The 20,326-nt window shown below is 35.3% G+C and overlaps 1 protein-coding gene across 1 annotated transcript; it reads left to right on the top strand.

Annotated features, from left to right (window-relative positions):
* The first annotated feature begins 14,253 nt into the window (after window positions 1–14,253).
* LOC114540234 lies at window positions 14,254–19,345 on the top strand. The gene is made up of 6 exons (XM_028560510.1): window positions 14,254–14,328; window positions 14,934–15,030; window positions 15,335–18,107; window positions 18,426–18,525; window positions 18,956–19,113; window positions 19,260–19,345. The coding sequence occupies exons 2-6, from the start codon at window positions 15,022–15,024 to the stop codon at window positions 19,343–19,345; spliced, it is 3,126 nt and encodes a 1,041-aa protein (XP_028416311.1). The 5' UTR covers window positions 14,254–14,328; window positions 14,934–15,021.
* Window positions 19,346–20,326: the final 981 nt, after the last annotated feature.

Below are 20,326 nucleotides of genomic sequence, written 5' to 3'. Positions count from 1 at the left end.
GTAATTTGCTCAAGTTCCTAAAGGATATCAACTTTTCGATTTTCAATACCTTTTTTGTCTCCTTAATCTTAATTACTTCAATTCAAGATTTTCCTGCCACTTCGTTCTGCTTTATCTTGGGTTTTCAAATTGTTAATTTATATTTTATACGCGAGGTAGGAGATCTTCACAAGCTTTAACTATTATTTCTAAATGTTCACTTCTTGATCAGCTTTTGCTTCAAGTCTTCGTCGTTTTAGTCGTGTCTTCTTAGTCTGTTTTTGTCTTGTCGAGCTTCTTCAACGTTTCATACGGCTTTACTCCGTTGGTCTTTTACTCTGAAGGTTCTGTTGCTGTGCGCCTTTTATAATAAAATTTGAGGGAATCTTGAAGACGCCCTATGCAAAGTGGCGTGATCCACACTATCCAATCAACGTTGTAGGTTACAAGTGTGGGTTGGCGTTAGAGGCTCGCTCCAGCTCTCGTATTTTGTTTACTTAAGGTCGTTGACGCACTAGTCGAGTTCGTCTTTTGCTTAATCGATCATTGTTAAAACTTGTTCACAACTTAAAATATTTATCAACAACTTAAAGTACAATTATCAAATTATTATTTTGTGAACCATATCTCAAAACTTAAACTATCTTACAAATAATTTTATCTATTTAAGCTTTTCGTGACCTTAGGCTTTAAGTGCTTAACCGAGGAAAATATAACAGAGGAATGATTGACACAAACAAGTATCCGCCTATAGAAGTTATGTTCTTGAGTCGTGACACTTGAACTTTGTACGACAGTACTATTCTTTGGCAGGAAGCCTATGGGCTGTCACCTTATGACAGGAAAAGTAATTTTGTGATTCCGAAGGGTCATAATAATATTTACTTTACACGTCATTTTATGTGACATGTTCCCCAAGTAATTTCCTCATCTACATTGACCTTCTATTTTTTTACAATGCTAATTGCTAAATAACATTATATGTGCGCATTTCGTAACAAAATTCTAGAATTCGGTATAACGACTATTCTTTGCTTTTTGGGACCTAACTGTGTTGACAAAAAACAGACAAAATTAATAATTCACAAATATTCACAAATTTGCAATTGTAAATACCTGGCAAAAGCAAGTTCTAGTTAAATATTAATGTCTGGCAATTAATACGCAAGAAGCATGATAATGAAATTGAGGCATACAGTAATATCGGGTTTTGTCATGGGGAGGAGGGTTGTATAAAATGAGCAGTTGAGTAGAAATACGCATCATTTACCCATGGTATGCTTTTTGACTTTCAGAAAATACAAAAATGTCGACTGAATTCATTTACATAGCGCTCCTGACCAACAGCTTAGAAAAAGTCCACGACTGCATCTTTCAAAATATGGAACAAATATTTTGACTAGAAAATCAAGTAAGATAGAGCTGTACGAATGCATGACCAAACTCAAACTCATGCAGTTTTGAATTTACCTCTAGCAGCTCTTTATAGCAACCTACGCGGCTATTGCGGATAAAATTGCCCGGAAAATATATTAAAAATATCGCTTCTGTATTGAAATATACATGTAAGTGATGTAACATGTTTATTGGATTGGTTTGGATGCATGCACTTGGGATGAAGAGCATTAGGAGAAGGATAAAAAAACGTTGCCGAGCAATTTGGATGAATATTGCGTATGATATGGCTATAGCGCTATATACCTGCAGCTTTTCTCTATTTCGTTTATTGTAAAAAAGTAAAGCTGCATGGGGGCGAGGCTAACTCAGCTTCTGCTCAATTTTTGTTCATTTTTACTTTACATCAGACAAACATGCAGTAAAGCTTCAGACAACATCAAAGAATTTTCAAGTTACAACATTCAGTAAGGATAGAGGCCGGTTGCTAATTCTATATGCACTCACTGCTGTGTATTCAACTTGCAATAGATTCCATGACAACATTGAATATCAACATAATTTTAAGTCATAAAACTTTGATGGGGTCTTTTCACAACTTTGTGTCCCACGCGCCCTCTCTCGATTTCAACCAATCAAAACGAATCGTAATCTCATGTGATTATTTATGATTGTCCTATTGGCTGTTTCTTCGTCACTTTAATTATTCGTCCTCAATTTACTGGTTCGTTCGAGTTAATGCTTCGCCGTCGGACTGTGCTCTGATATATTTTAGTGTATATAGATCAATAACTTCTTATTAACCGAGCGCGAGGTTTTTACCGAGAAATATCTGGCCGAGAAGAAGGAAATTTTGAAGTAGTTGACGAAAAAGCATCACCATTTAAGAAATAGAAAACATTGTCCGGGAAAAACTGTTTCTATTGTAAACAGGAAAAAATGTTTTTATTTCTTTTATACTAGAAATACATGCATGAAGCAACCCCTCGCTCTTTCAAATCAAGTACACAATTTCCTGAGCTAACGTCAACTAAATTTATATGGTTTCTATATTTTCTCGTAATTGTTAGGAATAATCGTTTTAACGGATGCGAATTGTCTGGATTTAAAATCATACCTGCCAGATACCTGCCAAATTTTAATAGCTATGAATTGAATCAAATATCTTTGCATATAATGTGCGACTTTGCATAAATAAGCATAATATACAATAACTTCGCCGGAGAAGTTTTCAGGCAGTCGCTAAACCACATTTGCATGAAAGTTGATCGAGGAAATGAGTTGAATAAATTCGTATTTTCCGAAATTAAATTTATTTTGTTCATTTGGAATTTGAGAACGATAAGTATAGCTATATAAAATATATTTCTTCTCAGAGATTCACATTTCCCAGGAATGCTTTGTCAGTTTTAAGGTCGATTTGTGAACCGCAACTCAGGTCTCCAAGTTACTCTTCAACTCTGAGGAATATTCAATTCTATTTCAAAATATTTCTATCATACCTTTATTACATACATGCAAGCAGCTATGACTGCAGAGCAGGGGAGGGCAATGTAGAGCAATGTCAAACATTGAAACAAACATTAAAAAACTTCCGTGTAGCCACCCACAAACGCGCGACGAGATAGCCTGGAAAAATCGTCAAAGCTAATCGTGATAATTTCAATATCTTCATATTTTTCAAAGATTCGATAAAATGTTCTCCCGTGTAGCGTCTCAACTGTATATAAACACGACGCGAAGAACCGTTTACTGGCCAATGAGATGCGATTATATTTGCTTGAACAAACGATATTTATATCAGCCGTTTCTAGCTAATGCAAATTATTTTACTTGCATCAGGTCTGCAGACAGGCTATATTTATAGTGAAGATCAGAATGCGATATTGCTGCACCTGACGCGGGTAAAATGATCTCATGATTTCCGTCTTTGAAAGCAGTACATGTTGAAAGTTTCGACATGTTTCACTCAAGGTCATGCAAGTGCATAAAAATAAATAAGGAATCATTAATTCCCACGTTCTTTTGTATTTATAACAAATATTTGTTAAAACTGAATTAAAATCAGTTCGAATTTCGCCGTTATTTCTATTCTGGTGATATACATCTAACTCTATACCTTTTTTAATTAATAGGTGCGTTTTTTGGCCACTTATACAGGGTGAGTCAAAAAAAAGTCCCCCCTATTGAAATGAAGCCTTTGTTGATTTGAATGCATGATCAACGCAGTAGTGTGTAAATAGCATAGTTATTAGGTTGAGGCATTCAAATAAAGCGTCTTGCTTTCAATTGGGTTTATCATAATATTAAGGCAATCAGATTCTAACAAAGGCTTGATTTCAATAGAGGGGACTTTTTTCTGACTCACCCTGTATACATATAAGTAGTTTTGATTTAAATGTCTGCGAGTGGGCGTCAAACAAAGAATGTGCGGAATGTATTGGATGATTGAAATGTATGGGCTGAGAAATATACATGGATTTCAAGCTGACGCTATGTTGTGACATTTGCCTTGTATACAATGTTTTTAGTCGTGCATTGTTTTTGGTAATGAGCATGTGTTTATAATCTGGCAGTTGCAACTGTCTGTAATTCTGCCATTCCATGTGGCTGATTTTGTGGCTGATAATACATGCACTTTGCTTAGTGATTTGCAACTGTGGTTTACCTTAACTGAATTTATATTGACGATGTTAAAGCCAAACAGGTGGGAATATTTCGAAAGTTAAAAAAAGCTATGTTTTCACTTTTAGATAATAATGAAAAAGGTGCCTAGAGAAGTGATAACATCCGTTTCGATGGCGGATAGCAGTGACTGTCTTACAGGTCAAGTTCGAAAGCTTAGAAGCAATGCGATTCGAAAAAAAGAAACGAAAGAAGTTATAAGTAAGATTGATCACTAAATAAGACCAAGTTCTTCCCGTCAAATTTCCCTAATTTAAAATGAAGACTGGTTGATGTATAGCCATGTTCAATTAAATAGGAACAATATGTCCGCGCATGCAAAGATTGTAGCAGGCTTGCCTGCAATGCTGACTATGAGTATAGCGTTCATTTAACTATTTATATTGTGAATTTACGGCAATAGGCTGTTAGTGTAAATTTCGGTCTGTTTCCAAATATTTTTAATAATTTTGAAACTAATATGAATAGAATAGAGTCTTGAAATCTGTTTCATATTAGATTATCCCCAATTATAGTGATATTTTCGCCCCTGTTTGTAGCAACTATAGTGTTCTCAGAAACAATCGAGAAAATTAGAAAACTGCCGGAGAACGCTATTAAGGTGGCTCCATATAATTTGGGAAATATGGCAAGAACATCTTACGTCTGCGTTTTTATTAAACTAAAGTATGTTGTGAAATATTTTTTTCAAAATTTCCCCTGGTAACAAAATTTAGTCCTGGTAACAAAAAGAGCGATCCTAAATATATGAACTTTTTCACTGACGCCATCTTGTTACTTGTCTTTGTTCTCATAGCTCGAGGAGTAAAACGCGAGTTTGAGCGGAATCAAGGCAACAGGAAAATAACAAGGTAACAGAAATCATACTCCTTGAGTTATTCATTAAAAAAAATAAGATAGATAGTGTGAACTTCTGCTGCGAACGGCAGACTTTAACTTCCAACAGGGTAAACTTCCAACCAAGGTAATTATTACTAGGAACCACAAAATCTGTCTGTCTTGTCTCTGTTCGTCCGTCCGTCCGTCCGTCCGTACGTCCACCCGTCCGTCCGTTCGTTATAAATAACGTTATAAAAAACTAAATAAACATGAAGTTATAAATAAATAAACAAACACGATTAATGGTGTTTTAAATAAATATATGTTATTGACTGAACGAGAGGTCCGTACAGGAGGATACTGGTCGAGTTCTTTTTTCGCTTGTATGGACCGAGCCTTTAGGCGAGGTCCATACAAGCGAAAAAAGAACGAGACCAGTATCCTCCTGTACGGACCGAACAAGCTCAGTCAATAAACTATTTATTATATGACTAAAAACGAGTAAGAGAAACCTGGCTGGTCCGTACTGTTGGTTACCGACCGCTCAGGAACCAATCAGAATGCTTGATTTTAGTTGATGGACGGATGAACTATTCTAGTCATATAATAAATGATACTTATGATTGTTATATATTTTCAGTTTCACAAAAAAAAGAAGAGTCGCAAATCAGGTGTATGGTGTTCAGCTGCTTCGTTGCACACGGCCGGAAAGCAGTACAAATCTTGATGTTATGGACCATGTTTACGGGGACGTAAGAAATAAGCCACGCGGTAGGTTGATGCTGCAGAAATTATTTCTAGCGTGTTTTGCTTTTAGTTTGCAGTATTGTGGTGAGTGATAACGTAGTAAGTAATTAATTGTCCAAATTCATTGATTAGAAGGTTATTCAATCAGTCTATATAGAGCCTTTTTTTCACATAAAATATCGAGAAATCAAAGTCGTTACTGTAAATTTAACAACATCCACTTCTCATGCATGTGCATTAAGTGTAGTAGTGCAAAGTGCATGCAATAAAATCTATATCCGGCATGCATACATTGCTTTTAGCTCAGGCAAATGATCACATGGGTTGGGCACCCACAGAATTATTTGATTCTAGAAATTTTGACACAAGTTTTTAATTCTACCGGAATTCGCACAATATTTGCTGATACTGTTAAGTCGGAAAATTGATATTAGTATTTCTCGTGAGAATTTCTATGAGTTTTGCTCTCGCCAAATGTCATACGCTGAAAATTTAATATGTATAGATAGAGGCTGGAGACAAAAACAGTTTGAAAAGATGGTATTTAACGACCAAACCGTGAAAAAGAAATACCTAAACGAATTAAAAAGGTAACTATGAATAAGTCATTTTTTTGAACATTTAGGACAAGCAAAACCCGGTTTTGCAACAAGATAAGTGTGCCCATGCAATTTTTTTTTCAGGTTCTTATTACAGTAAACCATAAACACTTATCATTCAATTAAATAGATTTAAATGGTTTGAAAGTTCTAAAAAGGTTCAGGATAAGGAATGCCGTAAACATAGTTTGGAAATTGTCTGCAAATTTGGCAAAGTACCTCGCATCCATGACATCGCAAAATTGTTTGGGGAAGAAAACCTTCCTTTCATTACCTATGAAGAGTGTAAGTTTGCTTACTATTATATCCTACAAAAACTAACTATCATTTTTAAAGGGGCACATTCTACAATTGTAGATTTAAAAACTCATGTCGATAAACGCTAACAATGGACCATTCCCTTCTTAACTTAATTAAAACTAGAGAAAATAAGTAAAAGTGGTGAGTTTTGTTTGGAAAGTTTCAAAGTGTAAAAAATTTAACTCTTCATGCGAAGTTGGCAAATTTCGTGTAACGTACAGAATATTTAAAATTATATAACTCATATAACCCATAAATTCATCGATAAATATTTCATTATTATTCTTACTAGTTCCAAAAAACGATTGGTTTGAAGAAATTATATTTGATGAGAAAAGCAGAATGAGGGAGACTTACAAGAGTAAATTGTCCAGGTAACCAATGAAGGCTAAATCAAGATTTAAAAAATAAACTCAAATTGTTATTTTTGAAAGCAATTAGAGAAGAGCATGATCTACGAGGATATCACAAAATGCGTGGACCTGGATTAATTACCATATGTAGTGATAAACAACATTGCATTTTCGCACTTAAGCTTCGTGTACATTGCTGACCCCGAGTGGAGTCCACGCATACCATCATCCGTATCCGGCAGATTGAAACGTACAGGCATTTGGGGTTTTTTTACCCCAGGTGGGGGTAACTTATTCAAAGCCTTTACAATATTTTTGCACAAACGGTTTCAAACATGAAACCCTCATTCATGATCATCAGAATGTTTCTTAATAAAATTATTTTTAGAGTTTTCCAATTTGAATATCGGTTGTCTCAAGAAAGTGTTCGCTTTATCCTATTATGGAAGAATTATCTAAACTTAGGTATACGGCGCTCGATACCCAATCCAATGTTGGGTGAGATTTTGAGTGCATTTGAGTGTACTCTTAAAGTTATGACAAGTCAAATAGATATAATTTTTGTTTTGTTTTTTCACTTGTTTATTAGATTGTCCTGGGTAAAACACTTCAGTATTCGTTTTGACAGAAACAAAGATAAAACGTGGAAAATATACATCACCTATTATCAAGAACAAGAACCGTGCATGGAAGATCTGGAGAAAATATTCGGTGATAACATATTTTGTTTTGTTGATCTTATCCAAGAACGAGTCGATGATGATAAATATTCTGGCTTTCTTCGAGGACCAAAATCAGGGGATGGAGTAAACAATGATGTAGCTTCCGGAACAATCGGAATTTTGCAATTGAGTGCTGGAGTTAAAAGCTCAAAAAATCATTACGCCACGACCTGCTATCATGTGTGCTACAACAAAAAATTGTCAGAAGATTTTCGCGAAGACCATAAGGAAATGAAGAAAGACTACGACAATGGCTCGCCAGAATGTGTTAATGTTACCTATATGTATTCAAATGAAAACGGAACTGAAAGTCTTGGTACGTTTGCTCGTGGTTTATACAACGACGAACACGATATTGCCCTCATCGAACTTAATGAATTAGATTGCAAGGATGCTATCACCTTTCTCAGTAAGGAGAAATTGGAAGAGGTTTTACTTAGTGAAGAGGAAGCAGGCTATAAGTTAAGAGAGAAGCTTAAGGAACATGGAAAGGTTCTTGTTGGAAAATTTGGTCACGTGACTAATCATACAGAAGGAGAGCTGGTTTCAATCGATGGTGGGCCACTGGGGAATGGCATGAACAGCGCTTTTTATGGGGTTAGAAGAATGCGAGGTAAAGGAAATTTTGCAGAGGAAGGTGATTCGGGGTCTTTGGTGTACATGATATGTGATGGCAAAAAGTTCCCGTTTGCTTACGTACAGGGCATACACGGAGGTCTTTATTGCTGCCCCAATTTGAAATCCGGTTTGGAAGCCATGAACGTCTCTGCTGTACCCTGCCTTGGTACATGCAGTCAATGAATTGTATTGAATACTAGATCAAACTGCTTGAGTTACAATCAGACTTAATCAATAACATGAGGGCATGGTAAATATAAAATAATACCTCAGCAAACATTTAGTAAGAGCATGGTAAATATAAAATAATACCTCAGCAAACATATAGTAAGTGCATGGTAAATATAATAATACCTCAGTAAACATATAGCAAGAGTATGGTAAATATGAAATAATACCTCAGCAAACATTTAGTGAGAGCTAGTAAATATAAAATAATACCTCAGCAAACATTTAGTAAGAGCATGGTAAATATAAAATAATACCTCAGCAAACATATAGTAAGTGCATGGTAAATATAATAATACCTCAGTAAACATATAGCAAGAGTATGGTAAATATGAAATAATACCTCAGTAAACATTTAGTAAGTGCATGGTAAATATAAAATCATACCTCAGTAAACATATAGCAAGTGCATGGTAAATATAAAATAATACCTCAGCAAACATATAGCAAGTGCATGGTAAATATAAAATAATACCTCAGTAAACATATAGCAAGTGCATGGTAAATATAAAATAATACCTCAGTAAACATATAGCAAGTGCATGGTAAATATAAATAATACCTCAGTAAACATATAGCAAGAGTATGGTAAATATAAAATAATACCTTAGCAAACATATAGCAAGTGCATGGTAAATATAAAATAATACCTCAGTAAACATATAGCAAGAGTATGGTAAATATAAAATAATACCTTAGCAAACATATAGCAAGTGCATGGTAAATATAAAATAATACCTTAGCAAACATATAGCAAGTGCATGGTAAATATAAAATAATACCTCAGTAAACATATAGCAAGTGCATGGTAAATATAAAATAATACCTCAGTAAACATATAGCAAGTGCATGGTAAATATAAAATAATACCTCAGTAAACATATAGCAAGAGTATGGTAAATATAAAATAATACCTTAGCAAACATATAGCAAGTGCATGGTAAATATAAAATAATACCTCAGTAAACATATAGCAAGAGTATGGTAAATATAAAATAATACCTTAGCAAACATATAGCAAGTGCATGGTAAATATAAAATAATACCTTAGCAAACATATAGCAAGTGCATGGTAAATATAAAATAATACCTCAGTAAACATATAGCAAGTGCATGGTAAATATAAAATAATACCTTAGTAAACATTTAGTAAGTGCATGGTAAATCTAAAATAATACCTCAGTAAACCTATATTACTATAGGTAAAAATAAAATGATACCCCAAGGAAAGAAAAAAGGGAGTCCCCGGCCCCCAAACCCAAAACTACTTAAATCACCCATAACAGTGTAACACCCTGTAGGGTACTTTAGAATGGGTACAGAAATGGATTGATAACAATATTTAAATTTACCATGACCTTCAACATGTCCCCTTCTCTAGCTGTATTTAGCATTTTATAGGTTGTGTTAAATCCCCACGGAAAAAAAAATCGTGCATAGGTAATTTAAATTTGATTTCAACAGTTTTGGGTTTTTTTGGGACACACTGTAGTGACTGTACGATGAAATGCAGGTACATCATGCTCCAATAAACGATAATAAGGATAACCAACAATTAGCAAGTGCATTGGAACAAATAAATTAAATTATATCAGACAGGGCCGTAGGAAGATGTTTAAAGTTAGGGGGGCTAATCCTCTAGCGCCGAAGGCGTGGGGCACAAGTAGGGGGTCCAGGGGGGGGTCCAGCTGTCTCCTAAACGAGGTAACGCTAGCTAAGGTCATTGTTGCAAACTCAAAACGTGTGCACTGTGCAACGGTCCAGGATTTGGGGAAATTCTCAGGGGGGCTTAGCCCTCTGCTTCTAAAAGTTCTCAAGCCCCCCTGCCCCCGTGGTTCGTACGGCCATTATATCAGATAATTTTGGTTAGTGCATGGTAAATATAAATATCTCAGCAATAAATATGGAAGCAAGCATTTAGTAATTGCATGCATGGTGGATATAATTGTTAAATATATCAGCACCTTTCAGCACCCTATTATAAATAGATGTAGAAGTAATCATATCAGCAATAATGTAAGCGATAATGTAAGTAAACAGTATGTATCTACAAACGAATAATAGGGAGGTTAAGATCTACGTCCACTATCAGTACCGATACGAAAATACATGACATATCACTGTTTGGCAGCGCGGAAATTTTAAGGCGTTAAGATTGCGACTTCTGTAAGAAATAAATAAACATGGCGCCGAGTATATAGCGCCTATATTCACATCAAAACTCTAATCAAAATCCTCACCAAATAAAGCAGAAACATTATACAACTAAAAACTAAATAATATTATTAGAAAAGTACTGCAGAAAATGACAATAATACAGTAAATATAATTCGATGCTTCGGCGCCTACCTATCCATTTCCATGATTTTCAGCCCCAAAACTGTACTCGCGTCTTGCGACTTTCAGTGTCACACATTTTAGAGGACTGTTACGTCTGCGCATGCGCCAGACTGAATATTGGTATCGGAAGTCGATCTTAACCAACCTCCTATAAGTTATTTATTGTAAACGAATATATATAACAACTTGGCACGGACGTTGTGTATAAGTGATGGTAGTAGCTATCACTGCGCCTTTGTGGACAATGGCTTTATGCTTTGTGTGTCATAGTTATAAATCAGAGTTTGATTTTGTGCTTCAGTAAGTTCAGTTATAATTTCAGTCGTATTTAACAACCATTTGTTTGTTAATAAGTAAGTTTTTGTAAGCATGCAAAAGCAAAAAAATACATTGAATAACACCGGCAATCTTTATTTTCTATTTATGATTTCTTTAACATCGCATTCGCGACTTCGGCGCATCGTTTCTGCATGCTTAGAGAGCCCACTGATTTTAAAAGAGGCCTGCTGTTAAAAACTTTTCTGGACGCGTATAGGATCACATTTCGCAGGAACGTTTTGTCAGTTTGAGGTCAACATAACGAAAAAATTTTAGGAAACAATTCAGCTCTTCCAGTTAGTCTTTAGCTCCGAGGAATTCAATTAATAATATTTTTAACAGTGGCAGTAAAGAATATAAATTGTAATTAAACTACTGATCACGAGGGGCAACCTTGCAGTTAGGCCTATTGTAAGGTCAAGTGACGCAATATTTTTCTAAATAATTTTTCAAAACCAATAACAACTTTATTCAATCGCATGTCTATGCAAATTTTTCAAAAGCACAAAAAACATTGCTTTCTGGATTGAAATATTTTTAGTTTTTAGGTTTTGTCAAAATACAAAATTAAATTTAAAATGGAAAATGTTCGTCTCTCGTAGCAACTGCTTCCAGCTGGGTCCATGCATTTAGTTCCTTAGAAACATGATAGCAATTTCATTTAATTGCGTGTTCATGCAAATTTTCTTTCGCATGCAATAAATAAGAAATGTGTTGAACAGGTGAAACAAAAGTTAGTTCAGAAAATTGATTCGGCATACAATATCTTGAGTTTAACGGAATATATATCGAAGTTCCGAGAAAAAGCATCAGTAAAAGTTGATATTCCAGAAGACATCTGAAAGAAATAATTGCCATTGGCTTCAGCACAAGGTTAGTTTCGAACTTCGTAGGATTAAATTATCCACTGCATGCAGTTTCCTAGGGAAGATATGGGTTCATGTACGTAGTTTTCGAGTGTTTTAATGTAACTAAGCAGGAGAGATAGTACGGCGAAGTTACGAAGGCCCTCAGGTCGAAACGTCGAGAAGTGTTTTGTCTATTTTAGGCAGTTGTTACACGTCCACATTTGATGCTAAGTTGTTTGAAGACGCTGCCACGCTATAGTCCCTGGTTATATTGGAACGTATTTCCACAATATACTTTAATTTTACTAGTCAATTGATGCTGTTTGTATCTGTAAACGCTTGAGAACATTAGCGTACTGTAGGTAGGCACTACGATAATCGATATATAGAGAGACGAAATCATAGGCTTAGCGCTATATTCACGCGGCTTTTGCGGATAAAATTGCCCGGAAAATATATTAAAAATATCGCTTCTGTATTGAAATTTACATGTAAGTGATGTAACATGTTTATTGGATTGGTTTGAATGCATGGTCTCGGGATGAAAAGCATTAGAAGACGGATAAAACCAAGCAACATGAAAATTGCGTATGATATGGCTATAGCGCTATACCTACAGCTGTTCTCATTTCCGTTTATTGTAAAAAAGTAAAGCTGCATGGGGCGATGTTTTCTGCTCAATTTTTGCTCATTTTTACCTTTACATCAGACAAACATAGAGTAAAGCTTCAGACAACATGAAAGAATTTTCAAGTTACAACATTCAATAAGGATAGAGGCTGCATGGTTGCTAATTCTAATAGGGTCCATGACAACGATGAATATCACTATAATGTTAAAGTCATAAAACTTTGATGGGGTCTTTTCACACCTTTGTGTCCCACGGTAAACAAATTAAACGCGTACTCTTTGAAAACAGTTATAAGCTTGCAGATTATGAATTATTTCTCTTACACGGCTTTGTCTTGACTGTATCCATGTTCATCTTTGCTAACTGTCATGCTTCATACATCTTGTTTCTCTCGTTTTATTTTGCACAAAGTTCATGAAAGGCTTTTACAAAAAGGTTTACGAAATAACAGTTAAATTGCTGACGTTCTCATTAAAATACAAACTTCTGTCTTAGTCTTGATTACCAGTCGTTACTTGCGCGTGCATGCGCATAACTTACAAAACGACCAAACGTCGACCGTCCATGACATAGAATTTGGACAACTTTGGATTCCGCTATGTCCTCCCGGATTCCGGGTGTAATCTCTAATCTTCGAGCGGAATTAGTACCCTTGAAGGCGTTCCGCGCCCGCTCAGGATAACTCGATAAACAGATTTTGTACAAATATTATAATTCGATTCAATTACAAATTCTCATTACATTACTTTGCTTGTCAAGTTCGGCGGGAAAATTCCCGTGTTTCTATACAGTTTTAGAAACACACTTCTCAACCAATCAGCACGCGCGTACTATAAGTGTTATACTATAATAATTAATTTGTATATAGTTTTGATTTTTATAAATGGTAATTATATTCCTTTAAGTTACGTGAATTTTCAATTTTGTTTGAGCCTGGTTTCTATATTTTCTCGTAATTGTTAGGAATAATCATTTTAACGGATGCGAATTGTCCGGATTTAAAATTATATCCACCAAATACCTACCAAATTTTCATAGCTAAGAATTGAATCAAATATCTTTGCATATAATGTGTGGCTTTACATAATATACAATAACTTCGCCGGAGAAGTTTGTCACCGAACAGTCGCTAAACCACATTTGCATGAAAGTTAATTGATCGAGGAAATGAATTGAATAAATTCGTATTTTCCAAAATTAAATTAATTTTGTTCATTTGGAATTTGAGAACGATAAGTATAGGCTATAGCTATATAAAATATATTTCTTCACAGAAATTCACATTTCCCAGGAAAGCTTTGTCAGTTTAAGGTCGATTTGTGAACCGCTACTCAGGTCTCCAAGTTAGTCTTCAACTCTGAGGAATATTCAATTCTATTTCAAAATATTTCTATCATACCTTTATTACATGCATGCAAGCAGCTATGACTGCAGAGCAGGGAAGGGAGTTGTCAAACATTGAAACAAACATTGAAAATCAAACTAGGTTTTAACGCTATAACGATGTAATTGTTTTATATTTTTGCCTCGGAGCTTAACCTCAAATAAATAAAAACTTTTACAGGCTATAAATATAAAACTTCTGCGATCTATCTGAAATAATCAGTCGCTATTTTACTTAGACTCAACAGATTGCAAAAGTTCACCTGCCAGCCAACTGTCTTTAAAGTCAACCATGAAAATTCTATGAAGTTAGCTTTATTACTTTTTGAGTTATCGTGACGGATATTGCTGCACCTGACGCAGGTAATCTGATCTCATGATTTCCGTCTTTTAAAGCAGTGTTGAAGGTTTCGACATGTTTCACTCAAGGTCGAGTGCATAAAAATAAAAATCCTGTAGTTTTATCAACAGGAAAATATATTATATGCGGACGTAGCTATATCCTTTCAGAAGTCATGGCCATTTTTTAAGCATCGTTTCTGCTCATGTGAGGCCCACATGGTTTCAAATTTCTAATGTTACGAAATTTTCTGAACGCAAAAAGCTCCTTCAAAATGCATACCAAAGCAATATTGTGTAACCTATACACACTATGTATCTTGTTTTCCCGGAAATTTATATAGGTTCAGAATGTAAACAAAGCGTTTGTTTAAATTTATGGCCGAAAAATAGTGGTAGAAAGTGATTTCATAGCTATAGGCTATATGGCTTATTTCTGTCATTCCTCTTTTCACCATTCCAGCTATGATGACTATTATTATCGACGTCCAGCGTAATGTACAGCGCAGTAATTATACACAATTTACGATCAAGCAAAAGTATAGTTCAAAATGTCATCAAGAACCGGGCTGCCTATTTCACTAATATGCCTGTATTTATTCCTTTTTACTTTTTTATTCAATATTTAGATTAACATTTCCGTGGAAAAAGAAGTACTAAATAAGTTAAAAGACATCCAATCTTCAAGATATCAAAGGTTTTAGTTGATTCTATGCTATGGCCGAGGTATGGCAGTCATAGTTTGAACGCATATATATAGCACATATTTTTATTTTCAATTTATAAAACTATTTGCGCGAACATTGTATTTTGTAAAATGGATCAAAACCTACAAAATGACAGTGTATCTTAGGTGATAAAAAGTATTGAGTGAGTGAGAAAAGTATTGTTCGATTTCCAAATCATACTTACATAAGATACCACATCCTGTTTCTATGAAATATTTTATTACATTTTCATAAGTTTTATCGCGACAGCAATGCGCGGTGAATAATATTTAACACTCATATATGTAATTTTAAAATTATAGGGCGAACATTTGAAGATGATCCTGGTTGACAACAAGTCACCTCATGCCGTCACTTTGTATATACTCCAAAATTGGAGTAAAAGTCCTTTTTTATCGCTCAGTTTCATTGTAAATGGAGGTGAAAGCTTCTTGTTTCACAGAAAAACAACTTTTCGATTTGAACTCACAGCACCCCCTGAAAAAAAGAATATTACTATTTGGGGTCCAATCATGTGGGAAAAGGATATATTGCTTCGAGTCAGTGGTGATGATGACATACAAGTAAAGGATGAAGAATTCCCGAAGGAAAAACAAATTTGTTTACGTCGAAATTATATGAAAGAAGAAGTTTCAGCGTCTGGAATGAAGAACTTGTACGAAATTCTGGGCCTCAATATGAAAGAAGTTCGCAAGAAATCCATCGAAGAACAGAACGAGATTATAAAGAAGGCTTATTATTCTCAACTTCGGCGTTGGCATCCTGACAGGAATCCTGGGAATGGCGATAAAGCTATTTGTCAAAAGATCATCAATGCCTACGATATCCTCAAAGATCCCGAAGCCCGAGCCGCGTATAATAACGTCGCAGATTATGACAAAGGTTGGTGCTCGCAAGCGCGATGGGGGGAAGTATTTAAGCCAGAATGTTACAGCGATGAACAGAAGAAACAGTATCGAAAGAGAATGGGATTATTGATTCTCTCGAGTGTCCTGGTAACGGCGGGGATTGGTTTAACATTCGTAACAGCAGGCATGTCTGGACCCGTTGTTCTTGGGATAATAGCCGGAGCAACTTTTAGATGCGGGATTTCAAGTAGATCACGAGAATTGATAGACAAAGCTAAGGCTTTTAAAAAATACTTTATTAGTTTAATGATCGGTGCTGATGGTGGAGCAGCAATGGGGGCAGGAGTTGCTGAGATTACTAAGTTATTGGATGGAGAAGCAAAGCTTGCATTGAAAGATGCTAAACTTTCTCTTGAACGGCAAATTGCGATAACGATGACTAGGAATGTTTTTCGCGGCTTTACCAATTCCGTTGCAAATAATCTAGACGCAGTCCTTGCAGATGGGCAGAAAATAACCTGGGAAGAATTTCTTTTACATGTCTTAACTGATGCATTATTAGGAGGAATTGCGGGGCTACGAGGAGGGCTGACAGAAAACATGATCGAAAAGCTGGTTTCAGCAAAAGACGTAGCAGCAGCATTTGAGAGAGTAATTTCCTCTAGCACACATAATCGTTTTGAAGTCGTTACAAAAATAGCAGTGGAAACTTTTGCCAACCTTATTGAACATCTCGATGATGATGTCGAAAATAACTCCGTAGAGGACGATATAAAAAATAGTGCAAGACTAGCGGCAATTGCGGTTGAAAATCATTTCACGATGATGGATAATGAAGTTCCAAAAATAATCGAAGACGGAGAAGATATAACAGGGATGGAAGCTAAATCCAATGAAGCATTTCATGATATATCTGAGGAAACGTGTGATGAAACGAAAAACTATGCTAATAGTACAAAATCAGCGGCAAGGAATGCGAAAGAAACGGTTGGTAAAGATGGAATCACGACGACCAGTGATAATGAAGAGAGTACTCGAGACAGTAATGATGTGAGTGATAAATTTCAAAAATCCAATAGAGAAATAAAACAAGACGATTGTGGGGAAAATGCAAAAGGCAACTCAGATAAATCAGATAAAACTCTACAGGTTTATATGCCGATGCCAGTAGAAACAAATGTGAAACGTGACTTCACGAAAAGAACCCCACCTTATGAAAAAGAAGAAACAAATTATAATGAGTGTACGCAACTGGCGGGACAAAGAATGACGTATATTTCTGAAGGAGCTTGGTTTTCCAAGATGCTTGTTGATTACGAAGAGGACGGTGAAGAGAAACATCACGAGGGTTATGGTAGTGGAAGTTCGATTCTGATTCCAAACAATGCTACAAATATCAAAGTTAAATTTCAGGTCATGCGTACTCCTGGTGTTTGGTGTGATGTGAAAAAGTACGACCATTTCAAAAAATGTTGGGTAAAACCAACCAAGCCTCATATTTTCAAGTACGACAAACCAGTGAGTTGCACGTACACTTTGGATGGAAACTTGTATTTTGAAAAAGTAACAAAAATCACAGGAGAATATTTTAGAGAGATGTTTGATTGTGGTCTACCAAGATACAAGACGTTGGTGGACGAAACGACAAATAGTGACGACTTCACAGGTCCAGTGAAGCATCAACTAAAGTATATTTCTGAAGGACTTTGGCTTTCCAAGATGCTTGTTGATTTTCAAGAGAACGGCGAAACAAAACATTATGAGATTGAAGATAGTGAAAGTTCATTTCTGTTACCAACTAATGCTACCAATATTAAAGTTAGATTTCAAGTAATGCGCGCTCCTGGTATTTGGTGTGACGTAAAAAAGTACGACCGTTTCAAAAAATGTTGGGTAAAGCCAATCCACCCTCATATTTTCGAGTACGACAAACCGCTGAGTCGCACATTTACTTTGGCTGATTGTGAAGCGGTGATGAAGATCACCGGTGGAGATGATGACAATACATTCGATATTGATGGTAGGGCTCAATCTAGAGAAGAATTTGGCAGCTACGATGGCACGGTTAAATTGGTTGATAATAAAGATCACATATCTGCTGATGTCAAAGTTGATCACGTTATAGAAGACAGCCAACTAGCGATGTTATCTTCCACGCTGAATTCGGGCATAAAAGAATCAACTCCGATAGTTTCAGATGAAGATGAAACACATTCTGTTGACTCAGGTAAAGATCAATAATATTTTTTTTTGGTGGAAGCTGATGGAGCTGATGGTTTTTTGTACGTAACTACTATATTCTTAGCCCCACACCCCCGCATTTAATCAAGGGGAACCAATTTACTAAGATCATCTTCAAATCACGTGGCTACCTTATTTGAATTTAGTGGTCACCTTTACTAGTTGTATAACAACGAAGAACAAATTTTATGAGGAATGTTACCATTATAATTTTATAAAACCGAATTGGATGTAAGTTATTTCTTTTAGTTATTCTAAAAAAAGAATTTATTATTCATCCCTAGAATATACTTGTTATTTCCAGGTTTCGAAGAAAGAAATAATGCATTTTACAAGTGGTTTGATATGGGTGCATTTCACGAAAATGGTGAGATGAAGAAAGAGTATAAAGAAAAAATGGCGAGGTAAATCTATATTCTCATGCACATTTTCAGAAGATTAGAGAACTAATGAATTTAGTTCTATGTAATAGCGCTGTTGTATTCCTCGAATAGTATTAACGCCCCATACAGATTTGCAGGTCTTTCTGACGATCCTATACTGGATTGGACATTACCTTGAATATATTCAAACACTCCTTTTATGCATAAATTTAGGTTCTAAATATTTTTAAATTTATAATAAATATAGCACCGTGATGCCAGGTACTTGGAATTTAAAAATGTATCAATTTATCTAACAATTTTTTTATGAAATTTCTAACGAACGAAAAATTACGATATGTAGAAAAAGGGATATAGCTATAAGTTTTTGAGATCCACTGTGAAGTGAATACATGTAGGAGTTTGTTGCCTAAACCTCCTTTACCACCTGAAATAGTGATTTTTAATTAAGGTTTAAATGGGTGCAAAGCTTCAGCATTGTCGATGCATACGAGGAAGGTAATGACTATAATTTAGAAATTGTCTGCAAATACGGTGAAGTGCCTTGTAACGAAGACATCGTGGAACTCCTTGGCGAGGACATCCTCCCTTGCATTACCTATAAGAAAGGTAAATTTCTTACTTTGAATTATTCTTGTAAACAATTCTTGTTAGCCAAAATTACAAGACTTACAACACATAAACTGTTCTCACTAACCTGTGTATGTTGTACGACAGCTTTACTTACACCTTAACATTATGAACTTGATTTATAGCCTCGAAGATTGGGTGGTTTGAAACAAATATACTGGATAAAAATTTTGAAATAAAAAGGGAATACGCCAATGGATTGTTAAGGTAACCGATTCACTGAAGTCTAAATCAAAGAACAACGAAATGAAAGTGAAGACCGCGCCGAGCTTTGCCTGGAATCAAATGAGCAGAAGTGTTTTACTCCACAAAGTCTCAGTTTGGTTTTGACTCATTAAATTCTTATGATATTGACTCTCGTGTTTTTTTATATATCGAATACTCAATTCTTATATTATCAATTGGAAGAGTTCACTAAGAGCCTCACATACATGACGGTTCATTTATACGCACTTATTAACTTTTCAGTTTGTAAATCATTTCTTCAACAAATTCATATTGCGAGAAATTCATATTGTAACAGACAACTCAAAGTAATACTTCTCGTATGCTCTTTGATAATGCTATTAACCCAGTGGATTAATACAATTGGTCAGATTTAGCTAGGCGTTTGTTGTACTTTCTCATGATAAAAGATTATTGTTTAGGCTCGGATGGGTGAAAAGTTTTAAAATCATCAAAGCAGACCGGAAAGGGAGTAAACATTGCTTAGAAATTGCCCTAAAATTCGCCAAAGTACCTTGTACCCATGATCTTGTGGAACTATTCGGCGAAGAAGTCCTTCCCTTCATAACGTACAAGAAGGGTATGTGTCGTTAATTAGGCCCGCGGTTTACAAATTTAAGTACAATAGATACTTACTTTATAAATTTTATAGCCTCGAAAGCCGATTGGTTTGAAAGTACTATATTGGATGAAAATTTTAAACTGAAAAAGATATTCGCAGATGGATTGTCAAGGTAACTAACTAATCAGGGCGGAGACCAAGTCATGATAAAAATAACACAAATATTGTTCAAACAACATTTTTCTACTGCTTTTCAATGCCACTTCAAAAATATGCATCCTCTTTGGTTAGAATATTATATCAAGGCTGAATGGAAGATTGGACAGGTTTTAATTGTTTCCGAATTTTCACAATAAATATTTCTCGTTTAATAGGCTTAAATGGGTGGAAAGTTTTAAAGTTATC

Source organism: Dendronephthya gigantea, unplaced genomic scaffold, assembly GCF_004324835.1.
Source record: "Dendronephthya gigantea isolate DGI-Jeju-01 unplaced genomic scaffold, DenGig_1.0 000225F, whole genome shotgun sequence".
Classification (NCBI taxonomy): domain Eukaryota; kingdom Metazoa; phylum Cnidaria; class Anthozoa; order Malacalcyonacea; family Nephtheidae; genus Dendronephthya; species Dendronephthya gigantea.
Note: the sequence above shows the minus strand (reverse complement) of the source record. Positions and strands in the feature narration are given on the sequence as shown.

Bases quoted from the DNA above. Each gene is read 5' to 3' on its own strand.
- LOC114540234 (XM_028560510.1), top strand. The intron at 18,108-18,425 runs GTAAAGATCAAT...TGTTATTTCCAG, and splicing joins AACACATTCTGTTGACTCAG to GTTTCGAAGAAAGAAATAAT. The intron at 19,114-19,259 runs GTAAATTTCTTA...CTTGATTTATAG, and splicing joins TTGCATTACCTATAAGAAAG to CCTCGAAGATTGGGTGGTTT.